This window comes from Biomphalaria glabrata, chromosome 6 (assembly GCF_947242115.1).
Source record: "Biomphalaria glabrata chromosome 6, xgBioGlab47.1, whole genome shotgun sequence".
Classification (NCBI taxonomy): domain Eukaryota; kingdom Metazoa; phylum Mollusca; class Gastropoda; family Planorbidae; genus Biomphalaria; species Biomphalaria glabrata.
In genome coordinates, this window is record NC_074716.1 from 36,183,734 (window position 1) to 36,209,492 (window position 25,759).

The window sequence follows — 25,759 nt, forward strand, 5'->3', positions numbered from 1 at the left end:
TGTTCCACGAAAAAAAGTAAAGATCCGTTTACTTTTCCTGGTAGATTATAAATTCAGAGTACACTTGTAGTTTCTTCGGCTCTCTCATTCATAAACTACCACATTTTTAAGGTTATAGTACCAAGTCTACCAATCCATCAGAGAGAATGTGAGTGCCCTAATCTAGGTAAGATACATTCAAAAACCTTTTTTTTCTTCTGAAATAAAGGGGGAGGGACGTTTTACACTTTGTGCCGACGTGTCGGCGGGCCGGATGTGGCCCGCGGGCCGTATTTTGGGCAACACTGTTGTATGCCGAATTTTATCAAGATTTGTCAAACGGTGTTGATTTTTATTCGGGACATACATAGATCTATTTACCGTCACAGGTCTTTTCTGTTGAGATGTCAGTTACATGCCGGGGATTCTGTAGATAGGCCTATATCTCTAGTTCTAAATATGTATTAGAGATTCCAATAACAAAGATCCTTTAAATTCAAATACAGAACTTTAAATCAAAACTGGGAATCACAAAAATATACAGTATATACAGAAAATAAAACTGTATCAAATGAATATCTTCTTTCAAAGCTCAATAACTAATAGATTCCAATTAATACTACATCTAATTTCACAAACAAATAATATATATGACTTGTCACTTCAAATTACATCTTCAAACTAAATTAAATAAATCCCGCTCTATTCCAAATCATTTCATTAACTCCTCCCAACCAATCCAATCATTCCCCGCCAGATGTCACGCTATCACCGGATGCGTGACGTCATGGGTTTCTCCAGTGCATGAATTAAATCCTAAGTTTATTTTATCCTAGATTAGGTTTATATAAACTGATACGTGACATAATACCCCCCACCCGTTCTCTCTAGCATTAAAATATATAGTATATATGAGATGTCAATGAAATATCATAATTTAAAAAAAAATAATTATGATACTACTGGTTTGTAAATTTTACATGAAAATCATTGGAGTAATAGTACTAAAAGTAAAACGAATTACGATATATGTGAAACAAAATCAAAATTACAACTGTATGTCATGTATCTGTAACAGCATAATAAAATAAAAGGAAAATTATTTAAGTACATCTTGATAAGGTATCAGCGAAAACATTCATGTGTCCTGGGATCGCCCTGACTTCGAACTGGTAATACATGAGCTCTAAACTCCAACGAGTTAATCGTCCGTTAGCCATCTTTTTCAAATTTAAGAAAGCTAATTGTGCATAATCCGTAAGTAATGTGAAGTGTGCACCCAGTAAGTATTTTGGAAAATTTGGATATGGCCCAGACAATGGCCAAACATTCTCGTTCTATTGTGGAGTATCTGGTTTCAGCGGATGTAAGTTTCCTGCTGATGAAGAATACAGGATGTAAAGTCCCTTGGTAATCCTGCATGAGACATGCTCCTATGGCTGTGGATGAGGCGTCTGTAGCAAGGTGGAATTGTCTATTTCTATTTGGAAAATTGACGTAAAAATGTGGCTTTGATTTTCTCAATTGTTTCTTGTAGTTCCGTAGACCATGGGATTTTAATAAATTAACCTTTCTTGTTGAGGTTGATTTGAGTGCTGTGTAATTTGGAATGAAAGTCCAATAAAAATTGCACAAGATACTTCTGACTTACTTCTTGGTTGTGGACACTTTGATGTCTAAAATCAGCTTGATGATATCTTCTTGTGGTCTTAGTGAGTTATAACTAACTCGATGTCCTAGAAAAGACACTTCTGCCATGGCTAGTTCAGCCTTGCTTGGTTTGACTGTAAAGCCATGTTGTTTGATTATGTTGAATACTTCATTTAGTCCTTTTGTTCCAAGTTTTATAAAATATACAAATTTCATCAATGTAGGACACTGTCCTTTCGCTGTCCTAATATTCTATGGATAGTGTCAGGTGGGTTTTACATATCTAGGGTATGCCGGATTCCCCACCTGAACAGTGTTTATTAACTTCCTGCCGGGGTTGCAATTTGACCGTGGCATATCTGCCCGGACATCCCGGACAATTTATTAGTTAATACGTAGATAAATATGCAACACACATATTGACCATACGTTAACTTATATCAGTTAATAACAAGAGTGTAATTTCAAATATTTAATGAACAAATAATGTAACATGACATGACAGATGAATCCGTGTTTGGCAAATAAATAGTATTTTACTAGGTCAAGTACAAACAAGCAGCTTATTCAAAATAACATAGCACAACTTAATCTCAGTGTCACAATTCGATCAGGGCCCGCGTGCCCACAACCTAAAGCCATGGATGCAAGAACCAAACTCTGTTGGAGTCAAGCCTGCGTCCCTAAACAAGAAAAATACACATTCCTTGAGACCGCCATTCACAAGATTATAATAGAAACTATTTTAGATCTACAACATGAAGAAGACAGTAAAAATAAACTAACTTACCCAATACTGGGGAAGAAAATCAAATGAAGAAGACAGTAAAAATAAACTAACTTACCCAATACTGGGGAAGAAAATCACAACAGAGAGATCCATCTCAAGGTAAAGCAAACAGCAATGACACCAACATAGCGCGTCCTTAGAAACTAAGGCACAAACCATTATTGTGCACAAAAGAGAAACATCACACAAAAAGCAACTCTAGATGCGCACGATAGCTCTGTTGAATGTGCTGCTAGCATTCACTAGTCCAAACGGCATGTAGTTGAATTTGGAAAGTCCAAATGATGTTGTGAAGGTAGTGTAAGGTTTGGATTCCTCTTTAATTGTTATCTGATAGCACCCTCTGGATAAATCTAATTTGGTAAAGAACTTCGCTTCAGAGAAGTATGACATGAGATATTCTGGGTTGGGCATGGGATAGGAATCAAGGTAATTTTGTTTAGCTGTCTGAAATCGACATACATTTTTGGAGTTAAAGTTTATTATCTTTTTACGAGTACAATAGGTGCTGCATATGGTGAATTGGGTTGTTCTATAATGCCTTGGTCAAAAAGTTGATTGATTTCTTATTGAAGAAAATCTCTGTAGTGTATTGCTAAAAGGTATGGTCTTGACTTTGTAGGCTTGTTGTCTGTTAATATTATTTCGTGCTCAATAATTGAAGTCTTGCCTGGAACATCAGTGAATATTTCTGAATGTTCTATCAGAATGTTTGTTAATTTTTCTTTTCTTTGAGTTGATAATATCTTGCCAAGATTGAGTCTGCTTTATGGGTGGAGCTGGCAATATAAGATCTTTTATGTCTGACAAGTCATTTTCATCTTTTTTAAGAATAACTGCTAAACATGACATGATTTACTCTGTTAGTTCTCGACTTGTAGTGCCATCTGTATCATTATTGTATTTCTGTAACATATTGATGTGAAATGCTTTCTTCTTATTGTTAATGTCAATTTCATAATCAATATCTGTAATTTTTCTGATTACAGGACAAGATCCTTGCCATTTGATGAACAACTTCTTGCTTTTGTCTGGTAATCGAACTTTGTCTCCTGGTTCTAATTGTCTGAGTCTTGCATTGTTAAATTGACGATCTTGATTGTAGTAGGAATTGTCCCTATATATCACAGAGCTAGTGGGTAGTGTTGTACCTGTAGTCTTGTTTAAGACCTAAGATATGGAGTCTTTGATGTCAGTGGTTATCGATCGACATGTAGTAGGTAGGGATGGACATGTTGTATGTAGGGATGGACATGCAGTAGGTAGGGATGTCCATGTAGACTTGTCTGAGTCGTAAGGCATAGATTCATTGTTTAGTTCTGAGATCACGTTCGATGGAGCCTTCTGGTATATTCTTTTCAATGTTGGGTCTAATTTCTGTTCAATTTTGGATTCATCATTTTTGAATTCGTACAGTAAATTGGTATTGTCAATTGATTCATTGATAGCTATTTCTGCTTCATTATGCATGTTTTGTACATTTGCAATTTCTATAGATTCATTTGGGCTTAATTGTTCAGTTTCTAAATGTTCTTGTGGTTTCATCATTGACCTGGTGACGACAGCATAGCATTCTTGGCTTAGTTCAATTGTGTTAGCCCAGTCAATGAGATCTTGTAGAGTGCAGTTTCGGACGCCTTTGATGTTACCGATGATGAAATCTACCGGCAAGTTGCGAGCAACCAAAGCTTCTGTTTGGCCACTAAAAATGGCGTTGTGATGTTATCAGAGCTTCAGGCATTCTGCTAGCAGTACCATTTAATGGTTTTTAATGCTGTGGCTTCAATGAAGTTGCCTCTGAGTTGATTTTATATGACAAAGTTTTCATGTATTACATGTGTCTCTCAGCACTTGAACTCTCTGATTACCCACAAGACCTGGATAAAATTTAAGACCTTTTGTCTTGGCTACACGTTGTTGAATGTTCATTGTTCTCGTTTCTATAAAAAGCGTTTTTCTTGTTTGCATATCGTGGTTGTCTAGAATCTTGTTAATGGCTTCTGTAATAAGGTCTGTCAGTGGATCTATGATATTCTTGAAGTAGGCTTGTCGAAGAATTGACCTCAGGGCATTGAATTGTTTCTTTCTGCATTCATGGGCATGGTGACTTCTCAAGTGGCAATGTGTGCATTCAATAATTTTGGTGCAGCATTGTGAAGCATGATGACCTTTGTTATTGCATCTGTGGCTAATTGTTTTTTCAGTCTTGAAATAATGAGGATTTCTGTTATCTGACGAAAAACACAAAATTTTCTTCTGCAGCTGGTTTGACTGGCTTGTAGCTTCGTATTGTGCCGTAAAAGGCTAACAAAGTAGAAATATAATGGTAATACTAATCGACCGGCGGCCGCTATTTTGCAGGGCCGGCCTTAGGTGACCGCAGTGGGCTCCGCACTTATGCGACCGCAGTGAGCCCCGCACTTTCATAGGACCCGCGCTAATTCTAAGTGTATAAATTATTAAATCTAACCATTGTATAACTTATAACAGATTTCCCGCGGCCTCCTGTCGATTAACCAGAAGCTCCTGAAAATCTCCTGAAATTGCAAAATATACGAAAAGTCCTGGAAATATCCAGAAATTATTCATCATCATCATCAAACTCCATTTGAGTGAGGGCTTGAGAGGCTCAAATCCTCTCTTGCAAAAGCCCTGGACAGAAACACTGCTGTCTTGCGTAGTGCATAAATGTCGCCATACAGGTCGAGAATTATTGGTTTCTCAGACATGTCGAGACGGAGATCAGCAAGTCTGAGGCAGTCAAACAGGATATGAGCCACTAATTCCTCTTCTTCCCCGCAGTTAAATCGAAATTTGGCCATAGCCGTGAGAAATATGAGCCAATAGGACAATGGCCGGCTATAATAGCATGCTCTGGCCTGGACAGCCTCCACCACGTGGAAGTGCGGTCAGGGCGCCTTATGTGCTCCAAGACTCCACGGGTTTTTGGGACTTGTCCCGGCACTCAAACCACTTTTCCATTTCTGTCTTTTGAATTATAATCAGAGCATGATGAAAACTTACAGCCTGTTCAGTGGGTGGAATGTGCCCTACCTGGTGGGCCAAGGTGTATGCAATAGTGTGCCAGTCACACCTATGTGACTCGGTACCTACTGAATTAATACAGGGGTGCCGTAGCGTTATTTTATGTTGTGTGAAGCCATGATGATAGTGTCGATATTTGAAGGCCGGAAATTATTACAATCTTTTGAAAACTCATACAAATCTCATGAAATATATAAACAAAAATTGTCAAGTTGGGGTGTCATTCAAAATGGAAAACACCAATCCTATGCGCAATAAATAAAAACGGCATTATGCATTACCCGTAATTGTGTAATCTGGTGGAGGAAGCTTCTCGCGCCTCAAACTAATGAAGAATTATTTGAGGTCAACAATTCTCGTCGATAGATTGAAACATTTGGTAATTCTCGCTATTGAGCGTGATCTATGTGGGAATTCGAATTTCTATGATATACTGCATGACTTCGCTACACGCAAGGCTCGTAAAGTAGTTCTGTACGTAGTAAAGAATGAATAAACTACAAAGACGAATTTATTTTCTAATACAAACTCTTAAATTTCACTTATTATCCGTATCCCTACCCAAACTTGGCCCCGAGAAATTCGTTTCGCATAGGGCCCTACAACGATTGAGTCCGGCCCTGTTTTTTAGTGACGGGTGAATACAGAGTAGATTACTTGTTCTTTCCCCTTTTTTCGCCGCTACGTGAGGAAGAAATAAAAAAAGAGTGATCTTTCTTGGTCACAACGGTCCGGCCCTCCTATTTAGTGACGGGTGAATACTACTTTTTCTCCCCATCCCCTCTTTTTTTTTCCTGGCGTAACTCTAGTTCGTCCGACTTGCAGAAATAAAAGTGATCTTTCCTTTACTTCTTCCTTGCGTGTCCAAACTCTTGAGCCATGAAGAGAATTATGGTAATATGCTATTTCTCAGTAGATGTGCTACTGAGAATAATAAATTGTAGTAATTGAATACTATTCTCTTATAGATCTAGTAATGTCGTGTCATACGACCAAACTTTCTAGTAGAAATGTTTCTACTGATGAATGCCAGCTAAATAATACTGGTCTTATCTACTGTGCCGATAATGTATGTAGAGAGTCAAGACGATAGACTCGATCTTAGATCTAAACGTTAGATTTGAAATCGATAAAACGATGTGTAAACTGACCCTAATAAGTCACAGTAGATCTCTTATTCCAACTTGCTGTAAATTGAAGAAAAATGTCAGATGTTTAAAGATGTTGCTGTGACGTATCGGGGATTCTGTATATATATATATATATATATATATATATATATCTAGATCTAAAGATTCAAATAACAAAGATCCTTTAAATTCAAATACAGAACTTTAAATCAAAACTGGGAATCACATAAATATACAGTATATACAGAAAATAAAACTGTATCAAATGAATATCTTCTTTCAAAGCTCAATAACTAATAGATTCATATTAATACAACATCTAATTTCACAAACAAATAATATATATGACTTGTCACTTCAAGTTACATCTTCAAACTAAATAAAATAAATCCCGCTCTATTCCAAATCATTTCCTTAACTCCTCCCAAAAGCTTGCTTTAACCAATCCAAACATTCCCCGCCAGATGTCACGCTATCACCGGATGCGTGACGTCATGGGTTTCTCCAGCTCGTGGGTTTTCCCAGCGCGTGAATTAAATCGTAAGTTTATTTTACCATAGATTGGATCAAGGCGTTGTTTTGTAAAGTAGTTAAAAGAAGTAAAGTTGTTGTTTTTTTCAACCTTAACCTATGTAAAATATAATTTAATTTTTAGATCTAGATCTAGTAATTGAACATCAAAAATAAGAGTACACTCGTCTCATAATTATTATTTTCCAATTTTTAGATACATAATCTAGAAAGATCTACGTAATCAATCTATTTAAATGTAATAAGATGATTTAAATCAACATGAATTATTTCCATTTAGGATTTTTGAAACATTGTCACAATGGAAACAAAGAGGAAATGGCTTTGTTTCATATATTGGCGTGAATATCCGAGAAATGATTTTACATTATTTCTAAACTTTGAAAAATAAAGATAAAAAATTACTTTTCTAAGACAGAAAGATTGATCGGGGCGACTCACCTTAGAGCCTGAAAAAAGAGTTTACGTACATAAAAATCTAAATAGATCTATATAGGCCTATAGGTCTGCGAATCGATCAGTCGCGGATAAGAATTTATTTCCGGTTTCCAGTCTAGATATAATATAAAAGTCTACTAGCCTGACATTACTCGGGGCCTGCGGGCCTAAGTTTGTGTTTACTAATCTAGTGGATTGGATTTAGATGTATGTTAAAGTTATCTAATGATCCTTTCAAGTTTTTTCTCTTTCGCTACGAAAATAAAATTAGTTTTGCGAAAATGGGTTTACCTGAAGCCGATACATTCATATCTATTAAAAACGAAAAGAGCGATAGCTTTGTTAAATGAATGGGATTATAAAGTGAACAATTAAACGAAATAATTTTTAGTACGCGATTCATGAATGAATATAGATCTAGGCCTATCTCAACTCGGCTTCGCAGCTTTCGTAAACGAATGTAGTCTCTTTAAAATGCTTTAGAAAACCAAATTTGAATGTCTATTTGATCAAAATATGAAATGAATGGACTTTAATTAATATGTTTATGTGTTAAAGTATAAAACTATCTGTGCGAAGAGAAGTTTTATCATCTTGAGTTGAATTAGAGTTTTAGATCTAGGGATGGGATTATAAAGTAAACAATTAAACGAATTAATTTTTAGTACGCGATTCATTACGGTATTGTCTAATGAAAGAATGTTCGTCAGGAAATCTGTAGTCACAGATATAAGGAACTAATTTATGTAAAAAATGCTTTTAAAACACAAAATTGAAGGTCAATTTTATTATATAATGAATCAATGGATCTTCTTTTGTATTTTCATGTGTCAATGTAAAAAACTATCTGCGCAAAGTGTATTTCTTAAAATAAGATCTAGGTCTAAATCCTTTCGATCTTTTCACACGTCAACATTGTAGACATGGCCTAGATCCATAAAATACTATAGCTGTAATAGAGTTGGACAACTTTATTTTTTTTTGAGGGTCTTAAGTTTGTTTTAGGGCTACAATACATACACTACAGTCTAAGTTGGTACCCAAGAAACATTCCTGCCAAGTTTTATTAAGATTGGTCAAGCGGTTTTGATTTCTATAAGTCACATACATACATACACCTCACATTGTACTTTATAATATAGATGGTTTTAACATTCTTCCTTCTTAACACTTTTCGTCCCGAAAAGAAACAGTGCAGTAGAGGTTTGACAGTTCAGGTGGATGTCGATCGGTGCCGAAATCTTTTCATATTCTTCAAGCACATATGCACCTTGTTTATTATACCATATCCAACATTGAGATGAAAAATGATTCAGTTTATGGCACGTATAGCATTCTTTCCCTCGGGCTGGCAAACAATAGTTCTATGAGCATGATACTTACCACAGCATCTACGTTCTGGAAGTTTATTTTAGTTTGTTCTCTGAAACGTTTGTACGACGATCCCACAACCACTAGTTATAGAGCTGATACAAATTTCTTAATTAGACGTAGAAGATTTCTTCTTAGAGTTAATCTTCTATGACTTGCATTTCACTGTAAAATGGTTAATCATTTGACAGTTAAAACAAGTTTTTCCCCAAGCTAGGCATGACTGTCTGTTATATTATCTTCTGCCTCCACAAAATCTGCAGTCTTTGGTAAACTTTCTTTGTGGAACTTTGAGCTATCTGCTTCAGAACATATCGGTTTGAGATTCTTTATTCATTTCCTTGAGACGTTTGTTCGTAGTCTTGGCATATTTCTATATTTTTTTCTAGTGTCAAATCTCTACACATTAGTAATTTCTCTTGTAAACGTTGATTAGCAGAAAAAAAGCTAGTTTATCTCTTATCATTCTGTCTTTGTCTTTAAAATTGCACTTCTCAGCCTGTGTCCTCAAACTAGTAATAAACAAAACATAAGAAGGGACATGATTCATATTCCAGAAGTTATAAGCTTCAGTACTTAGTTCTTCCTTGGATGACATTATTCGCGTAGGTTTTGTAACAATATGTCTGGATCATTGCCAGCGCCGCCGCAAGGGGTGTGGCCACCTGCGTGCGAAATTTTAAAATGCCGCCCCCCTCTTTTTATTTCTAGGAAAAAATCCATATAACTGAGCTGGACACAGTACTAAAAGTGCCCTTTGATTTAAATCCATTTTGTTTAGACCATTACATTTTTTCCTTTCATATTCACACCGTTGTTGTATTCCTCAAGTACAACTATGAGCCATGCACTATGAACAATTTTGGATTTATGTGCATTCAGAAATCTTGGTTCTTTGTGATAAACAATAAAAATGTATCTTATTCTGACTACTCGCTTATATTTGCGACGATGAATTTATAATTGATGAGTTGCGGTAGGTATATTACAATGAACAGTGTAAATGGTCATGATCTATATACAATTTCTCGATAACCTTGACTGCTCAACAGTATTATATGGTCTGGACAATTATATGTTAACTAAAAAGACTTGAAATACAAAAACCATTGACGGTTGAACATTTTTCAACTTTTTAACTTTTATTATCGGGTAACGATTTTATTTTGGAGAAATGGGCATTGTATCCACAATCTTCTGACATACGAGGATTCAGAGGTGCCTAAAAATGTATCCACCTCACCACTAGCACAAAATAATAATAATACAAAATAAATAATTCAAAGTACAAGTCATACAATGAATTGAAATTTACAAAAAAACAACTAGTCAGGCTGTGTTTCAAGGTGGCGACCCCCCCGTGATAACAAAATTTTCGTTCAAACCCCCATAGAAGCTGGTGTTTTCTATAAGAACGCACCATTCATCGTAGTAAAAAAAAAAGTCGAGGGTCATATTAACTTTAATAATAAAGAGGCAGTCAATAGTATTATGCGAGGGACATTCTAGGTACATATAGCGCACGGACGTCTGTAAAGGGCGTGATTTAAGTTAGACATTTCTGTCACAAACCTTTTTTTCACACAAAAGTCCACACTATAATGAAGTGCAATGGTTGTAAGAAATCTAACCATTTAGAGACAAACACAAATTCAGAAGAATCACACTAGCGAAGACGTTTTGAAATGTTTTCTTCAAAAAGTTTTGACCCATTTTAGCATACGCCTTTTGACAAAGTCTAATTAGAAGATGAAACGACCTCTCTTACTTAAGATATTTTTAATTTTTTTAAACATTGAAATTATGTTATTTTACCAATATTCAGATATGGATTAATAACTACAATGAAAATAAAACATTGTTTTAGCCGCCCTCCCCCCTTTTCCTATTGTTGGCAGATCGTTGGCTTGTAGCTCCAGACAGCTAGTACAATTGAACCGATGTAGGCGTTTTATATTTTCTAATAAATAAACTTAAAATAACTTGAACCTATGGGGAAAAAACATTGGAATCCCTCGCGTACTGCACTATTTTATTTCTTCTAAAGTTTGCAAAATAATTTCTTATTTAAGAATATCGTTGTTTGTTTTTTCAAAGGATAATGGAATTACAACTAAACTAAATTTAAAAAAAAACTTGGAATAGTGATTTGGCCGCACCTTACATTCGGCCGCTTGCGTGCAATGCACACGTTGCACAATAGATAGCGGCGGCCCTGATCATTGCTGATATGTCTGGATCATTGCTATCATCTTTTTTTTTTTTTTGTAACTAAAACGATCCCATACTTCTTGAACCTGTGCTCCAGCACTAACAAGTGTAATGGGCTTTCGTTGACATTTGCGTTTCTTGTCGGCGCCTGACATTAGGAGGTAAATCTCCATTAGTCTTCGCCATAGCTGGTAATTTTTGGCAATATTCAACTCTGTTGGTGGATTTGGCAAAATTTCTGGCATTGTTTCAATAAAAGTAGATCTACTCAGCTCTCTAAAATGATAATTAATACAGTTTTTACTTAATTAACGTGTTTCCGCTGCCAACATTTTGATATACAAGTAGAAATAGATACACTACATACCGATTTAAATAACATACACAGGCTTTATTCAACCATATTAATATTAGGTAACGATTCTAACGAACAGCTAGTGTACACACACTTCATAAACCGCCAAGGGAACTAACTCTAACACAACATTACATCATATACCAACATTCAATGGTTTAAATCTCTAATCGCATGTTAATAATATTGTTTAATTTTTTTTTTTTTTAAATAGTCTTTTGGCACAATTTAATTTTAGTAAATCGATCTACATAAAAGTTGAAACCGAATTTATAACCTCGACCCTAAAATGAGCTTTAACTTGTTTGACAAATGGATGGTTTTTAAAAGCGTCAAGGAGCCTTTCAATTATTTCGATAAAAAGCTGACAAGTCGTAGAAAACTCATATCTATGTTGGAACATTTTCTAAGGCGTATAATTATTATGTGAACATTTGCAGAATCTAACAAGAAAATAAACGTTTCAATGGGCGAAGCCTGTGGGTAATGCTAGTTTAACATTATAAGCACACAAATTATACGTCTATACCACAGTTTCACTTAAGTTTAAATCAGATTTGTTAGTAGGTTATCAAGACATTCCTAGTAAACTTATACAAGCTGGAGGAGACCCAAGTCCTGGACACAGTCACTCATTATCAGATTAGCAGATAAAATTAGAACAAGCGGGATTTTAGACACAACAAAACCAATACTAAATTTGATGATACTCTGCCAGACATTCAACACCAACAGAATCTCTTTCATGTTTTTATTGGTTTTAAGAAAGCTTTCGATAGGGTCTAGCTTCGAGTATTCTGGGCAACAATAGAAAAGTACAATATAAATACAAATATAATAAAACAAGAAAAGAAATGGGGGCCGATTTTACCGTTTTTAAAAGTTTTTTTTTTTTTAAAGGGATGACTACCTGAATTCGAACTCGTGGCTCACGCCTCCACGTTTCAGCGTGCTAGTGGATTACTTAGGACTAGCAAAGGTTGTATCGTTCTACATTCAGAGATCCCAAACAAAATAATGTCATTACCAATAGTTAATTAGCTACTTGTTTTTTTTTATTATTGATTCGGTGCTGGAGAAATAACGTGTAGAAACTTTTTACCAGACATACAGAGTGAGTTGATATATAGAGCTTTGTAATAACTCAGAACCTCTACAGGCAGGTCACTAGTGCGATGTACTTAAACAATAATATAGGAAGTGATGGGAACTAAACTAAGTCTTAAAAGTTAAAGTAAAACTAAATTGCAACTAAAATAAAATAGTTAAAATAAAACCAAAATAAAAGCTTATCACCAATTTCAAAATATAAATAAGCAAACCTAAGATAAATTAATTAAACTTTTCATAACATTTAATACATTATCATGTGATTAAGATGTTCTACGTACATGCTTGACTTTAGGCCTACGATTCGATCTAATGCCTTTAACATTGTAAAAAATTTTCTCCATAATAAATTCAGTACTAAGGAAAATGTTTCTTACATACGTTCTTGCACAATAAAATGTGGACAAAAAAAAAAGATGTCTAAATGATATATGTTTGTGTGTATTTCGGTCTCTCGTCAAAGAACTAGATCTAAAATTTCACATTAACATCTAAGAAACAAAGAAATACAAACAAAGTTGCTGGAGTGTTAAAAAAACATTTGACCTGTGTAACCATTCAAGTGTAAAAGTAGTTCTACGTACATGCTTGACTAACCATGCCGATGCCAATGTGTTAGTTAAATACTTTCTTGTTTGGCCACTCAACATACAACAGACACAGGGTGGTCTTGTCATCATTGACTACACACTACATTCACTACAGTATAGTAGGCCTACATGTGTACCTAAATCTGACCAGGTTGTTAAAATTTGTCGGACACACATTCTATTTAGTTTTTGGGCAGGGAGTCTGAGGATTAATATTTTTTTCTTGAGTTTGTTATCTCTGGTCTTGTAGGTCTAACTGTAGATTTAGATCTAGATCTAGATCTCAATAATAGGTCTACAGTCTAGAATCTATTATACTCTTCGGCGTCATCTAAGGTTTAGCTATAATAAAGGTGTACTTGATATTCCTGCAGTTTATAAATTATCGTTTGCCTCTAATGAATAGATTAGACCACTAAATATTGACCAAACACACTTCAGATTCCCAGCTAGAAACGAACAGGAATCAAACAACACGACGTAAACATTTCCCAATGCTGCTACGTTCAAGTGCAGATATAGACACCAAAATCAAAATCAATCAAGCAGATATAGACTCCTTCTACCAGCATAGAAAATACGAAAAACATCAGCTACAAAACAAGGCCTCGTGGCCCAAACGTCCTTTGTTTTACTTGGTCCGGAAGGGTTACATATATGCATGTTTTGGTATTTTCTATACAGTCGTTTACTGCAGCAGAAAATCTTTTTTTTTTTTTGAGTCTTTGAACTTTCTTCTACCAGCATACCAACTCTTTTCAAAACCGTAAGGCCATATCACAAGGTTCTCAGTTAGCAGAGTTTCCCAAACTTTTCATCTCTGTTTCAAGTCTAATAGTCGAAACGACTTCCTAATGTTTCGATTTACCTAACACAAAAAAAATTGACCATATCTTGACCAGGCCGTACACGCTCATAGCAGAGATGCGCAGTCGAGCGTGACACCGTGGTAATAGCTGTGTAGCTTAATTTTTTTTTTTTTAATTGGTTTTTGATGGTCTTTTTTTTTATATTTAGCTTTTGCAAGTACTTTAATTCAGAAAAGTGTGACTCGATGATTTCTCTGGATGATTCACGTCGAGGTGTTTATGTTTAATAGTCTCGAAACACGTGGAAGTTGACTGTCCTTTGACAAATACGTTTGGAGATGCAAATGTGAAGGTTCTATTTTATGTGTCGTTCTAGTCATTTAAAATCTCTGTAGTGAATTTCTATGTTATAGGATCGTAATTTGGTAAGTTTGTCCCTTGTTAAGATAATTAATTATATCTTGTATTATTGTAGTTTTCATAGAATATTTCTGAAGATAATTTGAACCAGAAAAAAAATGCTTGCTTTAAAAAGACAATACCTCCTTAATGCAACTTATACAGCGATTGTTTTTCTCTTTAAAATTAATGAATGATAGAGTAAAAACAATGGAACACATTTTTTTAAACCCCGTCCCCTCTCCCCTTATCGCCGAGAAAGCATACCGGCTAAGCCAATGATAAGTATTTAGACCTAGACTTAAAAGACAATGCATAAAGTTTTCCTGAACGTTAATTTATTAAACTCTTGAATCAATAAAGCCTTACATTCGGAAATTCCCGAATGTCATGGTCCTTTCAAGAACGCGATAGTCCTTCCAAAACCAATGTTGGACCCACTGGCGGATCCATGGGGGGGGGGGGGTGAACGAGAGGGGCGATGCCCCCCTCCCTTCTCGGCCTACCTACCTCTCCTTCCGAAGGGGGAAGCGGACGAATTTTAGTAGAGAAATCATACAATTTATATACGAATTCTATACTTATATATACGTATATACTAATTATTTATATTTTAACCTATTTTTTTTATTATATCGCCTCCTCCTTCTAGTATGTTGACCGATTTGGTTTGGGACGATTACATCAATTCCGCTCCCCCCCCCTTTTAACTTTCGACGGGGGGCGATCAAATTTTTTTTTCAGAAATCACAGTTTAAATCTGTGAATAGTGTGTGAACAAAAGTAGTTGAGAATATTTATATTACTTTGTAATATAAGCTACTTATTTGTATATTATGTCACACCACACTCAAACCTCAAATTAAATCATTAGTAAATATAAAATGAAAGAAGGATGTACCAGGTCGTAGGGGCGATAGATGAAATCATCCTTCCCCACTGGGCAGACCAATACTTTTTCTTTTGTGTTATAGTTGAGAAATTACAAAATCTTTGACAAAAAAATCTGTCACTAATATAAGTTATATATGCTATAAATACATTTTTTTATATCGAGTCGCCTTAACTCCAACCATAAGCAATAATTATAAAAAGGAGAGAGGACTCTTATATGAAAATCGTTTCCACCCTATATATATATAGCTCCTCCTTCGTGGTCGAAGATGAGCACATTTCTCATTTCCTATGGACTCGAAGATTGCTGTAAAGTCCAATCCTCGCTTTAAAAAGCCGACCGCATACGTGGCAAGGGTGGGTTAGGTCAGTTTCAGATAGGCCTGCTTCTCTCAGCTTTTTGTTGGCTCGGCGCTCTTTCGCCCCGGCCACTCTTCTTGTTTCAAATCTTGAGACTCACACGAAAATATGACGTTTTAAAACATTTAACAGTTAAATATGGCGAGTCTATGTAATGGCGCATGAAATTTAAAATAATTATTGAAAGAATATGCTTTAGTAAATTTAGAATTTATTAGAAATTTTTAAGTAGAAGAGTAATAATGGAGTTCTGAAACCAAGCTTTTTTTTTTCTAGTCGCCTTTTCCCAACTTTTACACAGAGATTTTTCTATTTTATAAACAACTATAATTAGCATGAATCACAATTTTATAATTGAATCTTAAAAATAACAAATACATCAGAATCAAACTGGTCTACTTGATTTCTTCTCCGTCTTCCTTCTTTGTTCTCATTTTACATGTCGGAGAGTTCCGATCAGTAATTCTAGATCTGAGATGAACCGCGCAGTGAATTCCAGATCAGGCAGTTCTCCGTATAGATTTTCTTCTATAGGAGGGTTTTGGAGCCAGAGTCTTGTTCTGGCCTCTTCATATAGTATGCAGCTTTGAAGGACATGGTTAACATTCTCTGGTGATTCTCCACAATGGCAGGTTTCGCTCGTCCCGACTTTTAGCTTCCGGAACATATGTTGTGTACAGTTCTGAGTCGAAAAAGTATGAATTGGTGTGACAAGTTGGATTGAAATTATCGGCCGTTTGGGTGTCTAGGGAATTTTATAGTTTGAGAACCCACACTTGCACATAAGATCTACAAGCACAGCGTTATAATGCAGGCAACAAATACTATGATGTAAAATTATGTACAGTTTATTATACAAAATAAGATAATTAAAAAGGTAAAATGCTGTTCAAGTGCTAGGATGGGATCTAGCGTATATATAGGTCTATCATCACTAGATTTGAGAACCAGGTGGTCTGAGTGTCATTAGGCTGGTTGCTTAGCTTTTGGTTTTTGGGCACTGATGAGACGGGTGTGGCTGGTACTGATGCTGTCTGCTGGTGAGCTGGCGTATTGGATCCAGGCTCCGGTTGCAGTCCAACGTTGTATGGTTGCAGAGCTAAGCTGCGTCTACCATTCAGTTAAGCCAGTGACGAGTCTGTGGCTAGCGTTGTAACTTGGACTCTTGAGAAGGATGAGTAGGACTGATGTCTGCAGATCTGGTGCCAACAAATCTGGTATCAGCTATAGGTTGCTAAGATTTCAGGCGGATGTTGCCTATAAATAAAAGCTGCAACGATATGATGTGTGTTAAGATCATCAATAGTGCTAGATGTTACAATCAAACTTGATGTCAAGATGTCACGTTGAAGCACAATCAATGGTCGTAATTGCCGAGGATTCAGAAATCGTCAGTTGATAAGATGATCACCTAGAAGCTGCTAATTGATAAGAAGATCATCTAGAAGTTGCCAGTTAATAAGAGGATCATCTAGAAGTTGCCAGTTGAAAGGATGATCATCTAGAAGTTGCCAGTTGATAAGAGGATCATCTAGAAGTTGCTAATCGCTTAGTCGAAATAAGTATTTTATTATATATTCAATGAAGAAACTTCTCTTCGTCTAAAACAAATGCTTTAATTCAAAACAAATAATTACAATGGTTAAATGTACTTGAATAAAATAACTGATCTACACAATAATATAATTGAGCACTTGACTCTCATACATGTTAACTCTAACACGTCCCACACAAGACTGCCGTCAATCTAGAATCTTCCCGGGCTCTAGAGCGTAATCACGTGAATAACATCTCTACACTGCAAGGCTAACCAATAAATGCAGCTCAAAGTACAATAATTAATATTTCTAACCAAATACATTCACTCCAAAACATACGTTTGTTGCGTGATGGAAATTCCCGAGCTAACAAGTTCTGGCTGGTAACCTTGGGCGGCTAAATATAGATACAGTGTACGTGACAATGTGATAATCGGCTTAGCCATAACGATAACACTGGGTGGTAGATGTCTTTCCATAAAGGACATCTTCAGACTGATGTAGAGAAACTATAAGCTAGTTTCATAAATATCAAAGGGAACTAACAAATGAATATAGTGTCCCATCAAGGGAGATAACAATAATAATGGGGACTCCCATAAAGGGAAATAACAAACAGTAATAAGTGATACATGATAAGTAATACAAGTAAAGTTCACCCGTCACGGTGAATAGCAAGTACATACATCGCTTAGATAAATGAGATGAAAGGGGAAGAGGAGGTCAACGTCTGATACTCGCCCATGCTCTCACATAAGTAAACATAAAGCATAAGTTAATACATACTCAGTAATAAGACATGCTTACAGAAATGCTTTGATAATTCCCTACCAAGGAATTAATCAATGACAATATATTGAAGGCTCGTGCTGAGCGCTAATATATCAGAGTTAAATTAATAATAGTTAAAGAGCTAAATACATCTGGTAAGAATTGTTAATAAATTATAGTCCAGATGGCTTGAACAATTAGCCACAAAAGTCATGATATAAAATATAAGTATACAGTAATCTACTTACATTATCCATGATAAGAATGCACAAATATGTACACAAATAATGTAGTACAAATATATATATATATATATATATATATATATATATATATATATATATATATATATATATATATATATACATTACCAAGTGTAGTGTAACTGAGTTGATTTTCTGCGTGCGTCCAGCGTGTCTGAAGGTCATGGCCATTGTTGTGTTTCATGTCCAGTGTGTGTGTGTGTATAGACTGCATCAGTGGTATGCTAACGTGCTGGTTTCATTCACTGTTTACTGTAGTCTAATTTTGTTGAATAAAGCCTTGTTATTGGTATTCTAGTCGTTATCATTTCATTACAATTTATTCGACAAAATTATGTATCTGGATTAGTGTTGGATTCCTTAATCTACAATGGATAAATTACTCAGACCGAAAGAGTTGGACATTGATCCTAATGCTCCTCTGGCCTCAGAAAAATGGACTCACTGGTATGACACATTTCAGAATTTTCTTTCGTCCATCAAGGATATTAACGAAGACTTTAAACTAAAGTTGTTGAAGAATCACGTATCTGCTACGGTTTATATGCTCATCAGTGATGTATCGTCCTATTCGATGGCCATAGACACACTCAAGACTACTTATATTAAGGTAAAGAATGACATTTTTGCTAGACATTTGGTTGCTACATGTAAACAGCAGCCGGGCCAAACGGTACAGTCCTTTATGCTAAAGTTGCGAAGCCTGGCCCGGGACTGTGACTTTAAAGAAGTAACTGCTGAACAGCACAGAGACATTTGCATTAGAGACGCCTTCATAACGGGTCTGGCATCCAACACTATTAGACAGCGGTTACTGGAAAAGACATCTCTTACTCTACAAAGCGCTTTTGACGAAGCTAGAGTGTTAGAAACAGCGACAACGCATGCTCAGGCTTACAATTCAACGAACGAAATCTCCTGTGGGGCAATGAAAACACCAACTAGCTCCCATCTAGAAACATACATTTCTATTGAAGACCAGGAATTAAATGCCATTAAGTCGCTATGCTACTTTTGTGGTAGGAGGAAACACTCTAGAACTGAATGCCCTGCTCGAAATGCATTATGTCATCAGTGCGGTAAAAAGGGACACTTCCAAACTGTTTGTAAATCAAGTAAAACAACAGCCAACAAAGCTGACAGCAAAATATCACTGACCAGTGTGATAACTCCATGTACCTTGTCATCAACGCATTTCTCTGGGCTTACACAGTCTACGGCACAAGTGAACGTCAACGGGTTGCTGTTGCAAGCTCTCATAGACACTGGCAGCTGTGAAAGCTACATATCAGAAGCCATCGTCAAGAGAAATAAATGGCCAGTACGTCCGTCTACAAACAGAATATTCATGGCCACTACACATCTTTCTGAAAAGACATTAGGACATACATTTGCCGATGTCCAGTACAAGGGAGAACACTACAAAAAAGTCAAACTTTCTCTACTTGCTGGATTGTGCTCGGATGTAATCCTTGGTGTAGACTTTATAAGTCTTCATAAGGAATTGACCATACCATACGGAGGAAAACGCAATCCTCTACACATCTGTGGTCTTAAATCAGCACGAGTTGAAACACCGAGCCTATTCAGTAATCTAACTTCTGACTGCAGACCAGTGGCTACTAAGTCCCGAAAGCACTCAATAGGTGATGACAAATTTATTGAGTCTGAAGTTAGAAAACTCCTCTCGGACAAAATCATTGAACCTTCAAAGTCTCCCTGGAGAGCACAGGTGCTTGTGACAACAAACGAGAGACATAAAAGAAGGATGGTCATTGATTACAGTCAAACAATAAATCGCTTCACCTTACTGGATGCATACCCAATGCCCCGAGTCGATGAACTGGTAGAACGGATATCCAACTATTCCGTTTTTTAGTACTCTAGACCTCAAAAGTGCCTACCATCAAATAAAATCAAGACTGAGGAAAGACCGTTTACTGCATTTGAGGCATGTGGCAAACTCTACCAGTTCTGTCGCATCCCTTTCGGTGTTACCAACGGAGTTGCATGCTTCCAGAGAACAATAAATCAAATTATTGAGAATGAAAAGTTGCAGGACACCTTTGCATACGTGGACAATGTAACGGTATGTGGTCATGATCAAGAGTCGCACGATGAGAATATGCAAAGATTTCTAGATGCTTCTAGAAAGTATGGGATCACATTTAATGACGACAAAAGTACGATAGCCACTGACAAAGTTTGCCTATTGGGATACGAAATTTCTAAAGGCCTTCTCAAGCCAGACCCTGAAAGATTCCAGGCTTTAAGAAACCTTCCTCCCCCTCATGATATGCGCTCACAAAAACGGATCGTGGGCATGTTGGCGTACTACTCACAGTGGATCCCAAATTTTTCTAACAAAATAAATGTTTTGGCAAATAACACGTCGTTCCCTCTTTCAGAAACAGTAAAGACAGCCCTTAACGAATTAAAGCAGGAGCTGGAGAAAGCTGCCATCTTCACCATCGACTATACTCGACCTCTGACGGTTGAAACAGACGCTTCGGATGTTGCAATAGCTGCCACCCTCAACCAGGATGGCCGCCCCGTGGCGTTCTTTTCAAGAACACTCTCGAAAAGTGAAAGGCGGCACTCAGCAATAGAAAAAGAAGCCTACGCCATTGTAGAATCTTTAAGGAAATGGCACCACTACTTAGTAGGAAATCGCTTTACCCTTGTCACGGATCAACGCTCTGTAGCCTTCATGTATGACAAACAGAGCAAAGGGAAAATAAAGAATGAGAAAATTCAAAGGTGGAGACTGGAACTGAGCTGTTTCCACTACGATGTCTTGTATAGACCAGGCAAACACAATGTAGCGGCTGATACGTTTTCTAGAAAACGTCAGCTATGAGTCGAAATGAATTGAAACTGCTCCATGACTCTCTGTGTCATCCGGGAGTAACAAGACTATGGCATTTAGTGCGAGCGAAAAACTTACCTTTCTCTTGTGAAGATGTTAGGCTGGTTGTCAACCAGTGCAGAATCTGTGCCGAAGTAAAACCCAGATATTTCAGTAATTCTAATGGAACTCTAATTAAGGCGATGCAACCTTTCCAGAGACTAAGTATGGACTTCAAAGGACCGCTCCCTTCTACATCTCGGAACACATACCTGCTAACTATAGTTGACGAATTTTCAAGATTCCCGTTTGCATACGCCTGTTCTGATATGTCAGCTTCAACAGTAATCAGATGTCTAGATAATTTATTTGGACTATTCGGAATGCCTGACTATGTACACTCTGATAGAGGTACCTCATTCATGTCAAGAGAGGTGCAGGAATTTTTACACGAGAGAGGGGTGGCCACAAGCAGGATGACCCCTTATAATCCCAGAGGGAACTCTCAAGTAGAAAGGCTAAACGGGTCATTATGGAAAGCTATAACTCTGGCCTTAAAAACTCAAGGACTCCCGGTTTCCAAATGGGAGCAGGCGTTAAACCAAGCCCTGCACTCTTTTCGTTCTCTGCTCTGTACCGCTACAAACGAGACACCTCACGAGAGAATATTCAAGTTCTATCGCAGGTCCACCTTCGGCAAATCACTCCCGACATGGTTAGCTCAACCAGGAAAAGTATTGTTAAAAAAGGGAGTCCGTGCATCAAAATATGACGATGGTACAATAGCTGTGGACTTAATCACATGCAACCCACAGTATGCCATTGTAAGACTTCCTGATGGAAGAGAAGAAACAGTGTCATTGCGACATTTGGCCCCCGTTCCAAGAGAGGGAGAATCAGAGGTGTATCAACATATGGAACATGAAGACTTTGAGCCGGAGACAAACCCTATCACACAGATGCAGGTGCCTACTGACCATGTGGCTATAGAACCAATGGCTGCTCCTAACACATATGTACAACAAGGGGAAAATGGACATCAAGAAGAAGTAAGTGCAGGGGCTGAGTCTCCTGTTAGAGAGCCGCCGATGTCACCAACTCCAAGCGACGGCAGTATTGGTCCTGGTAGATATAACCTAAGACCAAGAACAAGCAGACCTAATTATAATGTCTAACATTTATTTAATTATTTTCCATATCACACGTTCTAACTCAGTAATTGTAGGCTTAATATGACACACTTTGAACTGATCATTTTATAGTGTATAGCTTTTCTAGTTAGACTTTTTGTATTGTATTACTTATTACATTATTATTCAAGACAACTGGTCTTAATATTTGTATGCATAAGGAACTGATAATTTTATAGTGTATAACGTGTTTGTTTATAGTTATACAATGCTTTTCAATAGAGTAAATCTGTAAGTATTCTGTAGGGATACTAAGGCCTCTTATATCGCTGTCCTTCACTATTATTTACATGTTTATGTTTCTATAACTTTTAGGCGGGGTGATTGTAGTGTAACTGAGTTGATTTTCTGCGTGCGTCCAGCGTGTCTGAAGGTCATGGCCATTGTTGTGTTTCATGTCCAGTGTGTGTGTGTGTGTATAGACTGCATCAGTGGTATGCTAGACGTGCTGGTTTCATTCACTGTTTACTGTAGTCTAATTTTGTCGAATAAAGCCTTGTTATTGGTATTCTAGTCGTTATCATTTCATTACACTAAGTAAAATGGTTCTCAAGCACTTTACTAAGTTACATACCAACAATCCAAAGTGAAATAAGGGAATGAAAATAGTCCAGAGCTCAAGCAAGAGATAGATGTGCTCCCTGTCAGCTCTCCAGCGAGAATGAAGTCGGACGATGAAGTTGTGTCCATAAACACGTGGAGAGAGAGGGGGGCGTTAGTGGCGGGAGATAAGTGCAAAGGTGGTCTAGACTATCTGGCGTCTTTGACAAAGAGATCCTCGCTTGACCGTGACGGCGTTTCCGGGAGATAGACAACGCGCGAAGGTGCGAGTTGATAGTCCAGGAAGTTCGCCCAGGTGGCCAGAGGATATAAAAGGGGTGGGATTATCAAAGCTCGGCCGGATCAAGGGAGATTATACCTTGATAATGGCTAGTGCTAGACGAACAGAGTTGCCCGAGCCGATGAGTTGAATCGGTCAACGGATGTTTGCCAAGATAGGAAAATGGGAGCGTACTCTTGTCAAGAGTCTAGTGTGACACGTGTCAAGGTGGGGATAGTAAAATGTGACATCGATGCCAAAGGGGGTGGGGTTGGATTGGAGGGGTGGTGGCTGTGTTTTAGCGCTTGAGGGGTCGCTCTTGCGGTTGTAGTTAGCTCCTAGTACGCTGGCTTGTTTTGTTTCGTCACAATTGGTCAGGTTGAGATAGCTTATGATAGGCGTCATTTTATCGGCCCCCGAAAAGGGAAAAGACGCTATTAGTTTTGTGTGGAATGTTTGTCCGTCCGTCCCGTTTAGATCGCGTAAAATAGAAAAGATAGTGAAAATCCGACATCATAATATTTTAGTCTAAATTCAAAGTTCTGATGTTATACTAACTATTACGTTTACACAAAAAAAAAATGTTTACTTTTTTTTAAGAGAAAAAATCTATTTAGTATGGATATAAGTTGGACATAATTTAAAACAACAATTAAGTTATTTTTACATATTATCGCGTGAACTGCAGCGTTTATACCAGGAGATAAACTACTGTTAAATTATTTTTTTACGGAAATCTTTTTCTTCTTGAGGAATAAGAGATTGTCCATTTACAAAACAATTACAGCAATTGTATATTCATTATAAGACATTAGTTAGGCCAGGTTCACATCTAACTTCACATTCACTTTCACCTATCCTTTGGTCTGTGGACAGCTGGGGCATCATACAAGATCCGTCAACCTTCTTTCTCCATACTTCTGTCATTTGTGTTTGATAGAATTTCATTCTGATGTTCTTTCTGAAAATATTGAAACCTGCCTTTTTACCTACCTGGGTGAACCACTTCGGGGGCCAATTTAGAGTTTGTTTTTTAAATTAGGATGTGAGCTGGTCCAGTTCTCATTTATTCTACATTCTGTTATTCTATTATTTTCATCATTTCTTCTGGTTAGAGAGGAATTTTTTATTTCTTCCATCTTTGGCCAGTAAGTCTGCTTTTTCATTGCATTCTAATTCAATGTGTGCTGGAATGCACTGGAGATCAGTTTCCCTGCTGTTGATGTTAATTGTTTTTGCTCAGAGCCTTGTATTATAGTTATTTAACGAAACGAAGTTACAAAAAAACTGAACAAAAATAATAACTTGTATATGATTTTAAAAAAATAATTTTTTCAAAGACATTTTTTTTCGGCGGCGATCCTCAAAGCCTTAATCTAAATCTGTGGAGTATCCTTTCTTTTTGTGGAACACATCTGTTGTTGCAATGTAGGCCTACTTAGGGCCCATAAATTTACATATTTTTTATTTAAAATGGTTCTTAAAAATTATACATTTTGCGCGCGTCAAAACAGTCAAATATCTAAAGAGCTTTTAAGCATCATTCTGTTGGCGTCTTATTCTGACCAAAAAAAAAAGAGGTCTCGCTTAACATGTAGATAATAAGACAATAAATATGCATAATAAAGATATACGTACACTACTTGTAACTTGATTGTCAATACACACTTCAGTATCGACCATTGCCCACACATATTTAATTTTACTGCCTTTTTAAATAGGATGAATAATGAGCTGTGGATGTCAGGAGAATGCGTTTCTGGCAGTGAAGAACGCAAGAAGACGCTTCGCGTCGGTGCCCCCTAGCTGACAAGGGAAGTTTGAGAAATACTGCTCTATATTATATATGTATATATGCGTTTATACATAGGGTTAGGGTTTACTGGAATTAGAGTTAGGGTTTGGAAAAATATCACCCCCCCCCCCCACCTCACTTAAAGTTAAAAGTGCAACGGCTACTTTTGATTTTGTAGAAGCAAGACATTTATTTATGCTAGCGATTTTTTTTTTTAAATACACCAAGTCTAAAACAATATATAACTGTAAGGGAGATAATGTTAAAAGTATGTAAACAAAGAAAGATCCTTTTTAGCGGCCCCCGTAAGGGGAAAAAGCCGCTATTAGGTTTGTGCAAAATGTCCGTCTGTCCATCTGTCACACTCAGATCTCGAAAACTAGAAGAGAAATAAAAAATATTATTTCACCATTAAATGCGGCTTAAAACGTTTAGGTGCAACGGCTACTTTTGGTTTTCTAAAAGCAAACCGTTTAATTTATAAAATTAATTATGCAAGCGATTTTTTCATAAAAATACACCAATTCTAAAACAATTACGTAAATGTAAGGGAGGCAATGTTACAATATGCTAACAAAGAGGGACAACCTTTTGTGCATTTTCAGTATCACTAAGTCAAATATATCTATAAAATGCACAAGAAATGTTAACAACAAATATAAATAATAGTTAAAGATGTTTTTTCTGGTCAACTAGCTGCTAAAATTAATAGAAAACATTTCTGTTTGTTTATAAAGGCTAATAATGCACTTTGTATGTAAATATCACGCACATTTTTTAAAATGGACTTTTTATGCAGCAACTTTAGAGCAGTAGCGTAACGTCGCAACACGCTACAGAGCAGGACCAATTCCTTAAACTTTTTAAAAAAA

At 36.7% G+C, this 25,759-nt stretch overlaps 1 protein-coding gene across 1 annotated transcript in view; it reads left to right on the forward strand.

The window, feature by feature from the left end:
* The window catches only part of LOC106059857 (suppressor of lurcher protein 1-like), a 266,518-nt gene that overhangs the window by 98,231 nt on the left and 142,528 nt on the right, over positions 1 to 25,759 (forward strand). Inside the window, exon 8 of the mRNA XM_056031426.1 lies at positions 3,409 to 3,453. Within this exon, the coding sequence (XP_055887401.1) occupies positions 3,409 to 3,453 (45 nt within the window). The remainder of the gene's footprint in view (positions 1 to 3,408; positions 3,454 to 25,759) is intronic.